At 41.8% G+C, this 13,513-nt stretch overlaps 1 protein-coding gene across 19 annotated transcripts in view; it reads right to left on the bottom strand.

Annotated features, from left to right (window-relative positions):
- Positions 1-4,005: 4,005 nt before the first annotated feature.
- Positions 4,006-13,513, bottom strand: part of LOC135498773 (inositol hexakisphosphate and diphosphoinositol-pentakisphosphate kinase 2-like) — a 36,474-nt gene continuing 26,966 nt past the window's right edge. For 12 of the 19 annotated variants that reach the window (XM_064789196.1, XM_064789200.1, XM_064789204.1 and 9 more), the window contains 6 exons: positions 12,097-12,231; positions 11,093-11,197; positions 9,070-9,153; positions 8,284-8,382; positions 5,394-5,591; positions 4,006-5,120 (listed from right to left, as the gene is read on the bottom strand). In XM_064789196.1, the coding sequence (XP_064645266.1) occupies positions 4,870-5,120; positions 5,394-5,591; positions 8,284-8,382; positions 9,070-9,153; positions 11,093-11,197; positions 12,097-12,231 (872 nt within the window). In that variant the 3' untranslated portion in view covers positions 4,006-4,869. The remainder of the gene's footprint in view (positions 5,121-5,393; positions 5,592-8,283; positions 8,383-9,069; positions 9,154-11,092; positions 11,198-12,096; positions 12,232-13,513) is intronic. The other 7 variants (XM_064789211.1, XM_064789213.1, XM_064789212.1 and 4 more) reach the window with 5 other exon arrangements.

The raw sequence follows: 13,513 nt of genomic DNA, 5'->3' as shown, positions 1-13,513 counted from the left end.
GTTGCTACAGTAGACTCAGCGGAGACGGGTTCAATGAGCGACAATTATCCACCGAAGAATCCCTCGGATCGTCCTTTAATTTGTTTAGTTCGTCTTCGACTATTCGGGCTTTCCAGCGTACGTTTGGTCCCTCGACCTGTACCTGTCCGGTGTGTTGTTATCGTATCCACAACGTCTTTTCCTACTTCTTTTACTCCCTCTAAGACCCGTTCTTTGAACGCAGATTTTACATTTTTTCCTCCGATGGCATCTGAAAGGATTGCTGCTCCTTGTTTCAACAGAACCTTTCATGCTTTTGCTGCTGTTCGTTTTGCTAGGGGTAAGACGGTGCGTTTCAATACAGGAACGATCCCTCTGAACATTTTGCTTAGAGTGTCTCCAATTCCATATCCTTGTTGATACGGTATGCCGCGGAAAACCGGGAAACCTCCTGTCTGATCTTCGTTATCCTCCTCGTCATTCGCGGCTGGACACCCGCAGTAGTGGGCGATGTAATCTTCCTCACGGGGGGGGGGGGGGGGTAGACGACACGCTCTGCGCATGCAACCCTCAAGATGCATTTTGTGTGCGTGCGTGCGTTTGTTTATGCCCGTAAATCTTCCAGGCTAATACATGTATGATTAGTACTTGAAAATATGTTTTACCACAAGACAAGTCTTAAGGATAAGGTAGTCTTATTGAGTCCATTGCTTCGTATTGAAAGGAATCCACGCTTCTTCGAATCTTGCGCTTCGATATTCGTGGAATTCGGGGGGAGGGGAGAACCCCTTTTTCGCAGAGATATGTCCACCGACTCGGGCATACTGGAGTTCCACCAGTCTCTGGACCCGGTGGAATCGGGCGTTAGGAATATGCTGTTCTGTTGTTGTCTCCTTTTCCACGAATATTCGATGAGCCGTTTCGGCGCCTGGGAGCCAGGGACTATCACTTTTTTTAACGCTAACGTTTGGCATCGAACCGGGTCGCAGCTGGCTTTCATCTTCCTCTTCCAGCTCGAATAAGGGTGTAGACGTAGCTTTTGGCGTTCGGATCGTGACCAGGGGACTTGTCTCTGGCTGTTTTTTTCTTCTCCAATTTCTTGGTTTTGTCCTGTGTCGATATTGGTAATTGTGCTCTTGATAATTCTGCTGCTCTGCTGCATCGACTATGTTTAACCATCCACGCGGCACGCCAATGTCCAATAGTTTCGCGGCCAGGCTGAAGGCTCCCGGAGGAGCATGATATTTGAGGTCCTCGGGAGCTAAAAGGAAATGAAGACTTTGCAATATTATAAGATGTTCAAATTGGGTACGAGATTTCCTTCAATTAGTATTTCATAGGTGTTGTCCTTCCAATCGATTCCATTAGGAAAATGTTGTATGTAATCGCATAAAATTCTATTAACGAAAAAAGGATGTCGAATCCCAATGATTGTAAATTTACTCAGCAAATCTTCAAGCCGTTGCTCGTGTCCAGTTCTTTTTCGCGCGATATCCTTGATTTTTCCAGTTTGTTTTTGCTCCCAGCGTTTTCTCTTTAGTGTTTGTAGCTTCACATCATCGGGCATAGGCATTTCGCTGGCATTGTCATCTTTGCTCTCTGGTAGGAGACTCTTCTTCCTTTCTTCGTTTTCTGTGCGTGTTCCTGCAAGACAGTTATTGCGGTATGAGGAATGATGATGCTTTCGCTGAAATTTGCAGTTGATGACATTTAAACTTGTTTTATTTCTTGCCGATTAACCCTCCTACGAGGTCACCTATTGCTCCAACAGCTAGCGGTATGAGTACTCCTAGAAATCCTCCCGATAGTGCGAGTAGTTTTTTCCTGGTCTGAAGACTGGTTCGGGGGTTTTTAGTTGTCTTACCAGTGGACTGTGTCTTTGAAGCTTTTGTACTTTGTTCGCCAGTATCGGTACGTTACACCTGTGAACGTTCTCAATACACTATAAAACCGCGTCAATCTGTCCTTTGTTCGGCAAGTCGAGATGTTTTGCCCTCGTCGATCTATTTCCAGTTCTGCCGAGCAAAGATAGAAAATCAAGTTGTTGTTTTACTTTTATATCTCCAGGATGACGAGTCCGAGATCTTTTGCGCTTCCTGGATTGGAGTGCAACGCTGACGCCCGGTCGTCTATTATCAGCTATGTTTGGCATTGGCCATTGCCGAACATGAACCGATGCTCGCTCTACTTTGAGAAATCTGCTGCTTTGCTGCTTCTAAAAATATTTGTCTCTTCTTGTGTCTTCCTTTGAGGAACGGAGTTTACCTTCCTTACTCTCACTTGTTTACATGGGAGTTTTTGATTTACCGTCGAAAAACTCTTTGGGCCGGTGGTGTTTACGGTCGGTAATTCGTATCTGCATCATGGTGCGTTTTGACTCCTGTGAATCTGACAAGGGTTGAGAAACCGTTCGTGACTGATTCTTGACGGGAACATTTCCTCGACTCTGGCTATGTTCCTGTCTGGATGTGTTGTTTTGCCATTTGGCCCGGTCGAGTTTACGGTTGATTATTCGTATCTGCAGCATGGTGCGTTTTGACTGCTGCGAGTCTGACAAGGGTTGAGAAACCATGCGCGACTGATTCTGGACGGGAACATTTGCTCGACTCTGGCTATGTTCCTGTCTGGATGTGTTGTGATGGCTCCTAGGCCCGGTCGAGTTTACGTTCGGTTATTCATATCTGCAGCAGATTCGAGTCCTACTGTGTACGTGGCTGACAGAAACATTTCGCTAGAAGCTTTATAGTAGTCATGAGATTGGCATTATACGAGTGTCTGGACAACACGAGGAGGCTTGATGTGTCTGTGTGTGTGGTGCGTTTTGAATGCTGTGAATAAGACACGCGTTGAGAAACCATTCGCGACTAATTTCAGACGGGAACATTTGCTCGACAGTTGTTTTTAACCAAAGAAGCATGTCCGTTAATAGGCAGACAACTTAGGAAGATGTTAGCCTCTGTAGCAAAAAACAATGAAGACTTTAAATATCACGTAGAGGTTCAGGTTATATTCAGTAAATTGGTTCTGGTTGCTCGTCCGGGGATCTGAAGGTAACATGGCCAGGTAATTCGAAGAGCACAGTGCAGAACCGTGGTTCAAGACTAAAAATTACGGTATATACCCAGGACAAGGAGGAATCGAGAATTTAATGGAGGAACAGTTAAAGGAAATAGCAGGGAAAAAGTGGATACTTTCCACTACGAAGGGTCGGGTTGGAGCTTTGTGTGTGTTCAAAGCTTACGTCTCTATCTATCGGCTTTCAGTCCTTTTCGAGGAGGAGGATCCGCTAATAAGGACTAGAACTGGCACAACTACTGGAGGACACGATAATTCATGTAGGCCTACTTACTTTCAAGTTCTGCTACAACAGCATCAATTCTCTCATCATCAACTAAACATTGCGAGAAAACAAAGAGACTTTCAAAACAATTAAGCTGTGATTGACCAGCCTGAAGTTACAGGTAGCCACTTCCCTCTTTTACTTAGTCCTGGATGAGGTAGTGGCCTCAAATCTCTGTACCATCCAGTCTCCAATGATCCATTACTTCATTTCCCAGCTAGTTTTCTAGGAGATGAACTACTCAGATCAACATGATCAAAGTACATGAAAATTTGGTAAATAATAGGACATGTTGCATCTGTAATAAGGCATCTGTAACTGCAGGACTGGTCTTAACACAGCTACTCATCACACAGTTATTAGGGAAAGCCATAAGAGGGGGTACATCCCACTCCCAGGCTCCAGGGTGGCACAAAAAACAAGCAGAATTTCTTTTCCTCCACCCTTACACTCCCAAGCACAAGAACCAGTGAATGAAGAATCTTTCGCGAGAAAAAACTAAACCAATATCCCAAATCCCAATTAATTCCAGAGCCAATTTTTGAGAAGTTGGTTTCTACGTGGTGGAAACATGGTCGTCAGTTTTTTTGGGCCACCATGTTCTTAGGCCAATGATGGGCCGATCTGATACTTCTGGCGTCCAAAGGAAACTTGAGAACTTTGGAAAGAAATCACTCAAAGATTGCTTTAATCAAAATAAATTACAGTTTATTCATAATCAAATCAGCGAGATCGTTAACAATGATCACACAAGAAAATGTACAGTGAATGCTTCCATCACCCAAAGAATCCATTCCTCAACTTGCTGAGAGTCAGACCTCTCCCAGGGTCTTACATTTGATTCTAAGCAAGTTTGGAAGCCGATTTCCAGAGAACACAATTAAAACTAAAATCAACATGCAACAGAGGACAAAGTTAACCCTCTTGCTGTGGGTGACGTGCCCCACTAAAATTTTAATTCACCAGCACTAACATGAATGTTAGTTAGATTCTAACAGTATAGATGTCGGGACTTTTGAAAAGTTTTGAACATTGAGATAAAAGTAAGTTGTTAAGTTTTGGAATCTACTGTCAGTGCCATCAGAAAAATATCTAACACAGCAAAAGGGTTTATGATAGTTAGGTCAGCCACCCACATGGTTCTGAACATCAAATTACATAGAATTGTATGCCCTTTTACTGAGCACATGAGCGATTTAGCACAAATTAGAGAATTTATAACAACTGTCAACAAATCCAATATTCGAATCTTTAATGACAAGTTTATCCTCCAAATTTCGCAGCTATCCGGTCAGCATATAACATTTTAATGATCTAAAACTTTTACAAATTTCCAAATCCACTTCAAAGAAAATATTGCGTCAATTGCAATGAAACTCTTCATTAATAGCACCATTGAGTAGCATCATGCATGAGCACAGGGCGGCTTAGAATAAAGGTACAAGACTTTATTACTCCACTGGGGTCAAAAACAACAAACAAACAAACCAGGATGGACCGTTATCTAAAAACACCTTGCGCTGCAACATTTTTCCCTAATTATTTCAACATTATGATTTATTCAACGAGAAATTCTGACTGGAACTTGCTGAACTTAATGACTGACTCGATGCCGGTGTTGTTGGTGTTGACGAGACCGAAGATGCCGGACTATAGAAACTGACGTCGTCCAACGACACAATAGGACCAGCAGCACTGTCCATCAGTAGGCGGAGCTTGATGGCAATGTCTTCAGGCGTCGAAACAGACGTTGGTGAACTTGGGCCAGCGCTGGAGCTGGTCGAGGAAGAATAGCTGTAGGCTGCAAAGAACAATGATTCTTATTACAAAAGGAACAGTTCATTTCAATAAATACGGTGTTTAAAAAATACTCTATGCATGAAAATGTTGGTGGGTAAAATATTTGGCCTTTGGACCCCAAAGTTTCTTTTTTCGGGAGAACAGGCACAGGTTGGTGTATAATGTACCTATATGGGCACAAAAAAGTTAGCATATAGATTTGCGGTACTATGTGTCTGGGGAAAGTCCCTTTTATTTACTATTTCATCTGAATCATGCACCTGTTATGACTTACCTGTCACTGGAATGGTTGACGATGGCTTGGTCTTGGAACGCGGGGTACTACTAGTCGAACTATGATGGCCACTGTGGAGAGGGGGTGTCGGAGGAGTCTTTGCTATGAGGTTGTCCACGAACGCTTCCACCTGTTTGAGCGTCAGAGAGTTGTGTAGTGTCTCTAGCGGACGTATGGCGGGCACTCGGGTCTCTAACCCTGAAACAACGAGATATTTCACCGATTATTGTTGTTCAATATTAGTATAAACCTGAAATAAATTGGCAGTTAGATTTTACTTGCTGTGGAGGGATAGGGAGGTTGAACACCCCACAACAAAACAAACATAGAAGTCACAGCATTGGAAGGAATTGGTATTAACAACACCACAACAGCTCGCAAAGCATCAAAGTACAGGGTGGGCCAAAAAAATGCTACCCATTACGGCCCAACTGTGCGTGAGTTACGGAAATCTCTCCTCTCAAGCAAGCCCGAAGTGCACAAAAGTCATTAATCACATTTTCATGGGTGGCACTTTATTTAGTCACCCTGTACACACATTTTTATATACCGAGAAGCTTTCAAAATTTAATAAGTAAATCGTGATATTAGCTATTATAACTTAGAGTGAAAACTTGGATTCTGCAATATCAAGGTAGTAGGTGAAGTGTTTTCTGAAAAGAATGAAAATATCAATGGGTCCGGTTAATAAAAGGTCAACAACAGACATTTTTCAGGATTAAGGGATATTTGTAGCTTGCTTGGTAGGGTGGCAGTGAGTTATCATTTCGAGGATTGGTGTTATTATCAGTAAGGTTTATTTAGGAAGATTTAGATGAAGGGTTTATCCAGAAAGTTATAGAAGTTATACAGTAAATAACCAATTGAAAACAATTTCTTGAATCCTCTGCAATCTTAGGTTTTATTATGTAAGTGTTATAACTCCGATTTTGAAAAATCTCGTTAAAATTATTTCTGCAAAAAGTGCTGTTACTTGCATCATGCTGGCCATTGGTTACTTCAAATGCTGGCCCCTACACTCTTTTACTTCAAATGTGGGCCCTTACACTCTGTTACTTCATATTCTTGTTACTTCATTCTGGCCCCTTCACCCTGTGCTTCAAATGCTGGCCCCTACACTCCGCTTTGTCAAATGCTGGCCCCTACACTCCGCTTTGTCAAATGCAGGCCCCTACACTCCGCTTTATCAAATGCTGGCCCCAACACTATGTTCTTAAAATGATGGCCCCTAGACATTTTTTATACTTCAAATGCTGGCACATACGAAATGTCTTTTCAACAGCTGGCCCCAAAACTGTATAAATGGCCCCTGACATTCTTTTACGGCAAATACGCGTCCTAATACTTTATCAACTTGACAAGTAAACAATTGGTAAATTTTAAACACCGCTTCACTGTAAGCAAAGGTACGTTACGCCAGCTACATGCACACGGATGCATGCCTCTCTATACTATAAATAAATAAACTCCACAAATAATACGATTTGTATTTGACGGTCTGTTTTGAAGTATACAAGAGAACTGCACTACACTGCAACCTAGGTATTTTCGAATACATCACCGTGTTAGCACGCTGATGATGAATTTAGTACTGTAAGCTTTGTAAATACCACTCACATGGCAAACGGATTAAAGAGGACTTGTTTGTGTCAAAGGCGCACGCCGATCATTCAAAATTTGAAATTCGAATTTGATTTTTTGATAAAGTTAACACACAGTGAATACAAATTTCAACATGGCTGATGGGTATACCATTATACTAGATATACTCTACAGGTCAATTTGCATAAAACTGACATGTCTAGTTACTAAACAGGGGCAGTATTTATTTGGATTTTTATTTCTGTCACAAGTAGATATATTTCAAATATACACAAACGGCGCAGACCTTTGAACATGTTACATGTAAATATAGCAGGAAAGTTCCAGAAAGAGTTTGACCCCTTGATCAAATTCCCCATGAAATTTTAATGAGATATGCCCTGTCATCTCATGCAATTAGTGATTATTTCGGTATTATGGAAATAAATCTTTGGGGATTTTAAAAAACTAAATTTAAGTCACTTTGTTTGGTAGATTGAGGGGAAATATCAGTATTTATAATTGCATTATTACGGAATTATTAAGTATCAACACCTAATTCAGTACCAGAGTTTCATCCCCCCCTCCAGAACCCTGCTTTTTGGAACCCCAGGGAACAATATCTATCAGAATATTTATCAGCTAAAGGTTTTGCAACATCTTGCCTATTTCCAGAGCTTGCTGGATCAACAAGGAAAACTATACCCCAAACCTTTTTGTTAAAATTTAACCAAGTGACCAAAATGACCCCTTTTCAGCACCCCAAACCACCTCAAAAAGCACCTGAACATGGAATTACTTTACAACCAGTCTAAAAGCAGAAAATAACTTAGTTTTCTACATCCACGGAAGATGGGAATGTTTAAGCATTGAAGCCTTTAGAGAACTAATGAGCAGCTTGAAGGGGAGGGGGTATTTTTGACCAGAAAAGTGACACAGGTCTACTGACAAATGGCACTAAAACTGTTAAGGTGCAGAGTAAATTAAATATCGTGCCCAAATTACTATATTAGATATGATACCGGTATTATAACACAATTATATGTTTCGTTTTTGAAAAGATTTATGACAATTTTAGAAAATCAGATTAAGTGCGCTTCCAAGCTTAGCCACTGTTGTAAAATTTATAATTTCTGTCAAATGAAGAAAAAAAAACATATTTGCATCATTATCAATTCCCCCATGCAAAAATCGTATCTTTGGATTGTGTTTGTGAAAATCATGCACAGACTTCAACACCACATTGTTATACGAAGCTGGTTATAAAATAATGACAGCGAGGACATGAAACGTTGACATCAAGACGTACCCTGCCCGGCACGTAGCTTGACGCGATCGACCTCCATTAAGTCGGGGGCAGACGCGGACCCGCTGATCACCTTAGTGCTAATCAAGCCACCCCGGGCACCTGAAGCGGGCCAAGAACAAGAATTAAACGTATCAAAGCAAGAGGCAATTAGGAGGCTAACTTTGATGACTACCTGCAGATGGTGCAATGGGTTGTGTACCAGTTCAATATGTACAAAGCCCATGACCCGTCACAGAAAAACGAGGCACATGTCACACAGATGATAGCCTAAATGACAGACAACAGTGAAAAAACAACCTGGTTTTGCTGTGACGGTTCACGTAATGAAAATTGTGACAACAACACCAACAGCTGATGGCATCGTGTTGTCTGTTGATATAAGTTACAAATGACACTACATCTCTCAAGATGTTTCAACACATTCAGCTATATAATAAAAGTCAGCCATTGACACCAAAACGATGTCGAATGGATCTTGCAAGATGCGACTCGGTTTGCCGTCGTCATTTCATTTTCTGGTATAAACCACACTAAATGAGCATTGGAAAGGGACTCGGTGACTAAACCTCCTAGCGAATCCGATGGTCCACTACCACAGACTTAATGTTGTGGTGACGTCACAATGCATTCTTTACACCACGTGTCAAGTGTGACTGAGTGATGATGCTGCCTCTTGGCTTGGACGACATCAAACAGGGGAGTACTCATGTCAAAATTAGCCACTGCTGCTATACCACTATCCCTAAACAGCGTAAAAGCTGCCTTTAGATTTGTTATGATTCTTACCTTTGCCGACGTCGCTGAGGGTCTGGGCAAACAGCGTGGCAAAGGAATGTCTGACGTGCATCTGTCCGGGAAGGTACAGGAGATCTGCAATGGAAGGGAAACACTATCAAGTCAGCTCACTCCGATCTAGAAACCAATTTCTGTTCATTAAAGATGACCATTTTGTCAATGCCACGAGGATGTAAACAGACACAACAGTCAACCCAAAAATATTTGCTTGCCTTTTACTTTCGTGTTTTTTTCCGTGTTAACAGATATTGAGAAAACAGACAGCGGTAAAAAATCTTAATAAAAGTACCGTGGTGGAGTTGTCAAAGTCAAAAGTTACAATGTAAAAGTGTGCAAACGTGGAAATATTGCTTACATGTACATGACTGTAGGGCAAGATGAATGGGCGCAAATATTTCCGAGTTAACAGTAAACTCATTCAGGAGAAACTTTGAAGTTAAAACATCACTAGATGTTAAAATATCAGAAGAGAACACTTAGTGTGAGCACTTTTGAGAACCATGCATCCCTGGTGGGAAAGGTGCTTTATAAAGCTGATTCTTTATTCATTCAAGAATCATTGTGTTAAGTGCCAACTAGGCAAACATGGCAAGTCACCAGCTGAAAGCTATATACCATGGGTTAGGGTACGCTTCATTATAGGTCACGTGGGCAAGTCACCAGCTGAAAGCTATATACAATTGGTTAGGGTACACTACAGCAAAGGTCATCTGGGCAAGTCACCAGCTGAAAGCTATATACCATGGGTTAGGGTACGCTACAGTAAAGGTCATCTGGGCAAGTCACCAGCTGAAAGCTAAATACCATGGGTTAGGGTACGCTACAGCAAAGGTCATCTGGGCAAGTCACCAGCTGAAAGCTATATACCATGGGTTAGGGCACGCTACAGCAACGGTCATCTGGGCAAGTCACCAGCTGAAAGCTATATACCATGGGTTAGGGCACGCTACAGCAAAGGTCATCTGGGCAAGTCACCAGCTGAAAGCTATATACCATGGGTTAGGGCACGCTACAGCAAAGGTCATCTGGGCAAGTCACCAGCTGAAAGCTATATACAATGGGTTAGGGTACGCTACAGCAACGGTCATCTGGGCAAGTCACCAGCTGAAAGCTATATACCATGGGTTAAGGTACGCTACAGAAACGGTCATCTGGACAAGTCACCAGCTGAAAGCTATATACCATGGGTTAGGGTACGCTACAGCAAAGGTCATCTGGGCAAGTCACCAGCTGAAAGCAATATACCATGGGTTAGGGTACGCTACAGCAAAGGTCATCTGGGCAAGTCACCAGCTGAAAGCTATATACAATGGGTGAGGGCACGCTACAGCAAAGGTCATCTGGGCAAGTCACCAGCTGAAAGCTAATCATGGGTTAGGGTACGCTACAGCAAAGGTCATCTGGGCAAGTCACCAGCTGAAAGCTAATCATGGGTTAAGGTATGCTGTGCAGCAAAGGTCACCAGCTGGAAGCCAATTACCATGGGTTAGGGGACCTACAGCAAACAGCTGAAAGTCAATGTCACTACCATGCTGCAGTAACTCAATACATCAAAGACTATTTAAAAGTTGCAAGGTTCTCCAATGGTTTTCTCAGGGTGGAGCCTTGATATTCGAGAAGTTTTGCCAGTGTGCAACACAATGTAGGGTGGCCCGCGATTTAATGTACGGTGACCCTACACATGTATAGATTTCCTTTACACCTAATTCAGAGTAACCAGCTACCAGGTAGGGTAGTAAGCTGCCAAGGTAGGCTGGGACGCCCTGACAAATGGCCTTGTGGAGAATACTGGAGTTGAAGATGGAAGCTGTGGCTTATCCAGGTAGCAGGCCAGTTGCTTTAAATTGTACAGGAAACCACCTCAATGTTGCACCATTTTCCTGGGATAAATGGAACTAAACTGTAAGGGGAGGGTCAGTGGGCAGAGAGGGGTTTTTAATAGATGAACAGCTTCATGATGCAAAGCTCAAAAGTGCAGACAGAGGCAACTTTTGGAAAACGTAAGAAATTTTACCGAGAGTTGTCGGTGCACTGGCCAGTGAGTTTCTCCTGTTGTTCAGGGAGGTGTTAAGGGCCAGTTGCTGGTTGACACGTGTAATATCAGGGTGTTTTTGGGCAACTGAAAAGGGGCAGAGGTACATATACATCATTGTAACAAGCCATACTATGTGTTTCAAATAGGTATTTGACACTTTTGACTTCTGAAATCTTCAAACGACAATAAAATATCAAATTCTAGTCAGAGCAGCACATACATGAACCTGCAGCAAATTATTCAAAGTTTCATCAAATTTGCTAAACATACACAACTGTGGGGGACACAGCATGACCTTGAAACAACAAACCACTTCATCTCCGCCACAGGAATAAAGTTATGATTTCAGGCAGGTTGAACGCCGAAGAAGAAGAAGCTAAACATACAGCTTCAGCTCTTACATGTGGATCACAAGTTTCAAGCCACTGGCCCAGAATCAGCATTTTTAGAAAGTTGGATGAAAAATTTGATAAATTTGCCACTGGCATTTAACTAAAGTCCAGCTTTTTTTTGAACACTTCATAACATTAGGCCTTTTTGTAATTCACTAAGAGTTAATGAAAATGTTGAAGTGACTTTAGACAAACTAACGTGAAACTCTACAGCAAAATCATGTAAGATTGTTAAGCCAAAATAAAGAAAACACTGAATATGAATTATATGAAATAGACGTGTGTGATAGTTTCGACATTATTTCAGATTTTAAGATATTTCTATCTCAAGCAAAATTGCCACTGGCAGTAAAAGCGTTCAATTGTGAAGGAAAAGCAAATGGATACTTGAAGCCTAGCACATATGTATTCACTGGAACGCTCTCAGAGAGTGCTTTCAAATGAACACCCGTGTGTGATAGTTTCGATAATACTACTGATTTCAAGATATTACAAAATTGCATTGGCAGTAAAAGGGTCAAATTGTGAACGAAACGCAAAACAAAAAAAGAGAAAACGAAGCAAAATGCAACAAAATAAAACAACATGTACCAGAGTTAGTGTCGGTGGAAGCTGCGTCTGGGTCAGTCGACCCCTTTTGTGATGCATAGAAACTCAACGCAAGCTTGTGATTCACTCGAGCTATGTTAGGGTAAGAAGCCGCATTCGGTAGGCCTGCAGACATCGCTAGAAAAGATAAGACAACACAACGGTGAAAGGAGGATGACGGGGGGGGGGATGCTGCCTTATTTCACGGGGAGGCAACCAATGGATCAAATCCTTGGCAGGAATCTCGTAAAAGGTAATACAAGTATTGCCGAAAAACAATTTTGAATCTTTTGGGGCCATAATTGTACCGCTAAGTTTGTTTCTGCTTTAAAAATGCCCAACAGGGCAAAAAGAACTGGTAGCACCAATGATCTAAAATGTATTCATTGGCACCCAAATAGGGTGCATATCCATGGCATAATGGGAGGCCCATCACCAAAAGACCCCAATGACTTATAATGTATTCATTGGCACCTTAATTAGGCACACGTACATGATAAATTAGGAGACCCAACACCAAAGGACCTCAACGATTTAAAGCATATTTTCTGCACCTAAATAGAGTACATGTACATGGCAAATGAGGCCCAACACCAAAGGATCTCAAAGATTTAAAACTTTTGTTTGCACCTAAATAGGGTACACGTACATGGCAAATGAGGCCAAACACCAAAAAACAGTAGACCCCAGTGATTTACAACATATTCATTGACACCCAAATAGGGTACACGTACAATGTACATGGCATAATGGCAGGCCCAACACCAAAAGACCCCAATGATTTATTAAAACGTAATCATTGCCATTGGCACCTTAATTAGCAATATATATGGCAAATGAGGCCAAAAAAACCCCAAAAGACGGTAGGCCCAGTGATTTACAACATATTCATTGACACCAAAATAGGGTACATGTACAATGTACATGGCATAATGGGAGGCCCATCACCAAAAGACCCCAATGATTTATTAAAGCGTAATCATTGGCACCTTAATTAGCAATATATATGGCAAATGAGGCCCAACACCAAAAGATGGTAGACCCCAATGACATTGGCACCAAAATTAAGCAAACGTCCATGGCATAAAGGGAGGCCTAACACCAAACGACCCAAATGATTTACAACGTATTCATTGGCACCAAAATTAGGCACAAATGGCATAAATGGAGGCAAAACAAAAAACAAAATGTAAAATAAACTAGAGCCTAAGGACAAAGGACCTGGAACTCAGCTGATCATAAGCCAAGGCCTTTAATACGGTTTATACACATTGCCATAATGTGGCCACTGATGGATCGATAAATAGATATATGGATGAATGGATGAATGGATTAATGGATGAATGGATGAATGGATGGACGGATGGATGAGTTGCGTCAGCTGAGTTTAAAATGTAGATAAAATGATTACAAAATTAGA

The sequence above is a fragment of the Lineus longissimus genome, chromosome 14, assembly GCF_910592395.1.
Source record: "Lineus longissimus chromosome 14, tnLinLong1.2, whole genome shotgun sequence".
Classification (NCBI taxonomy): domain Eukaryota; kingdom Metazoa; phylum Nemertea; class Pilidiophora; order Heteronemertea; family Lineidae; genus Lineus; species Lineus longissimus.
Note: the sequence above shows the minus strand (reverse complement) of the source record. Positions and strands in the feature narration are given on the sequence as shown.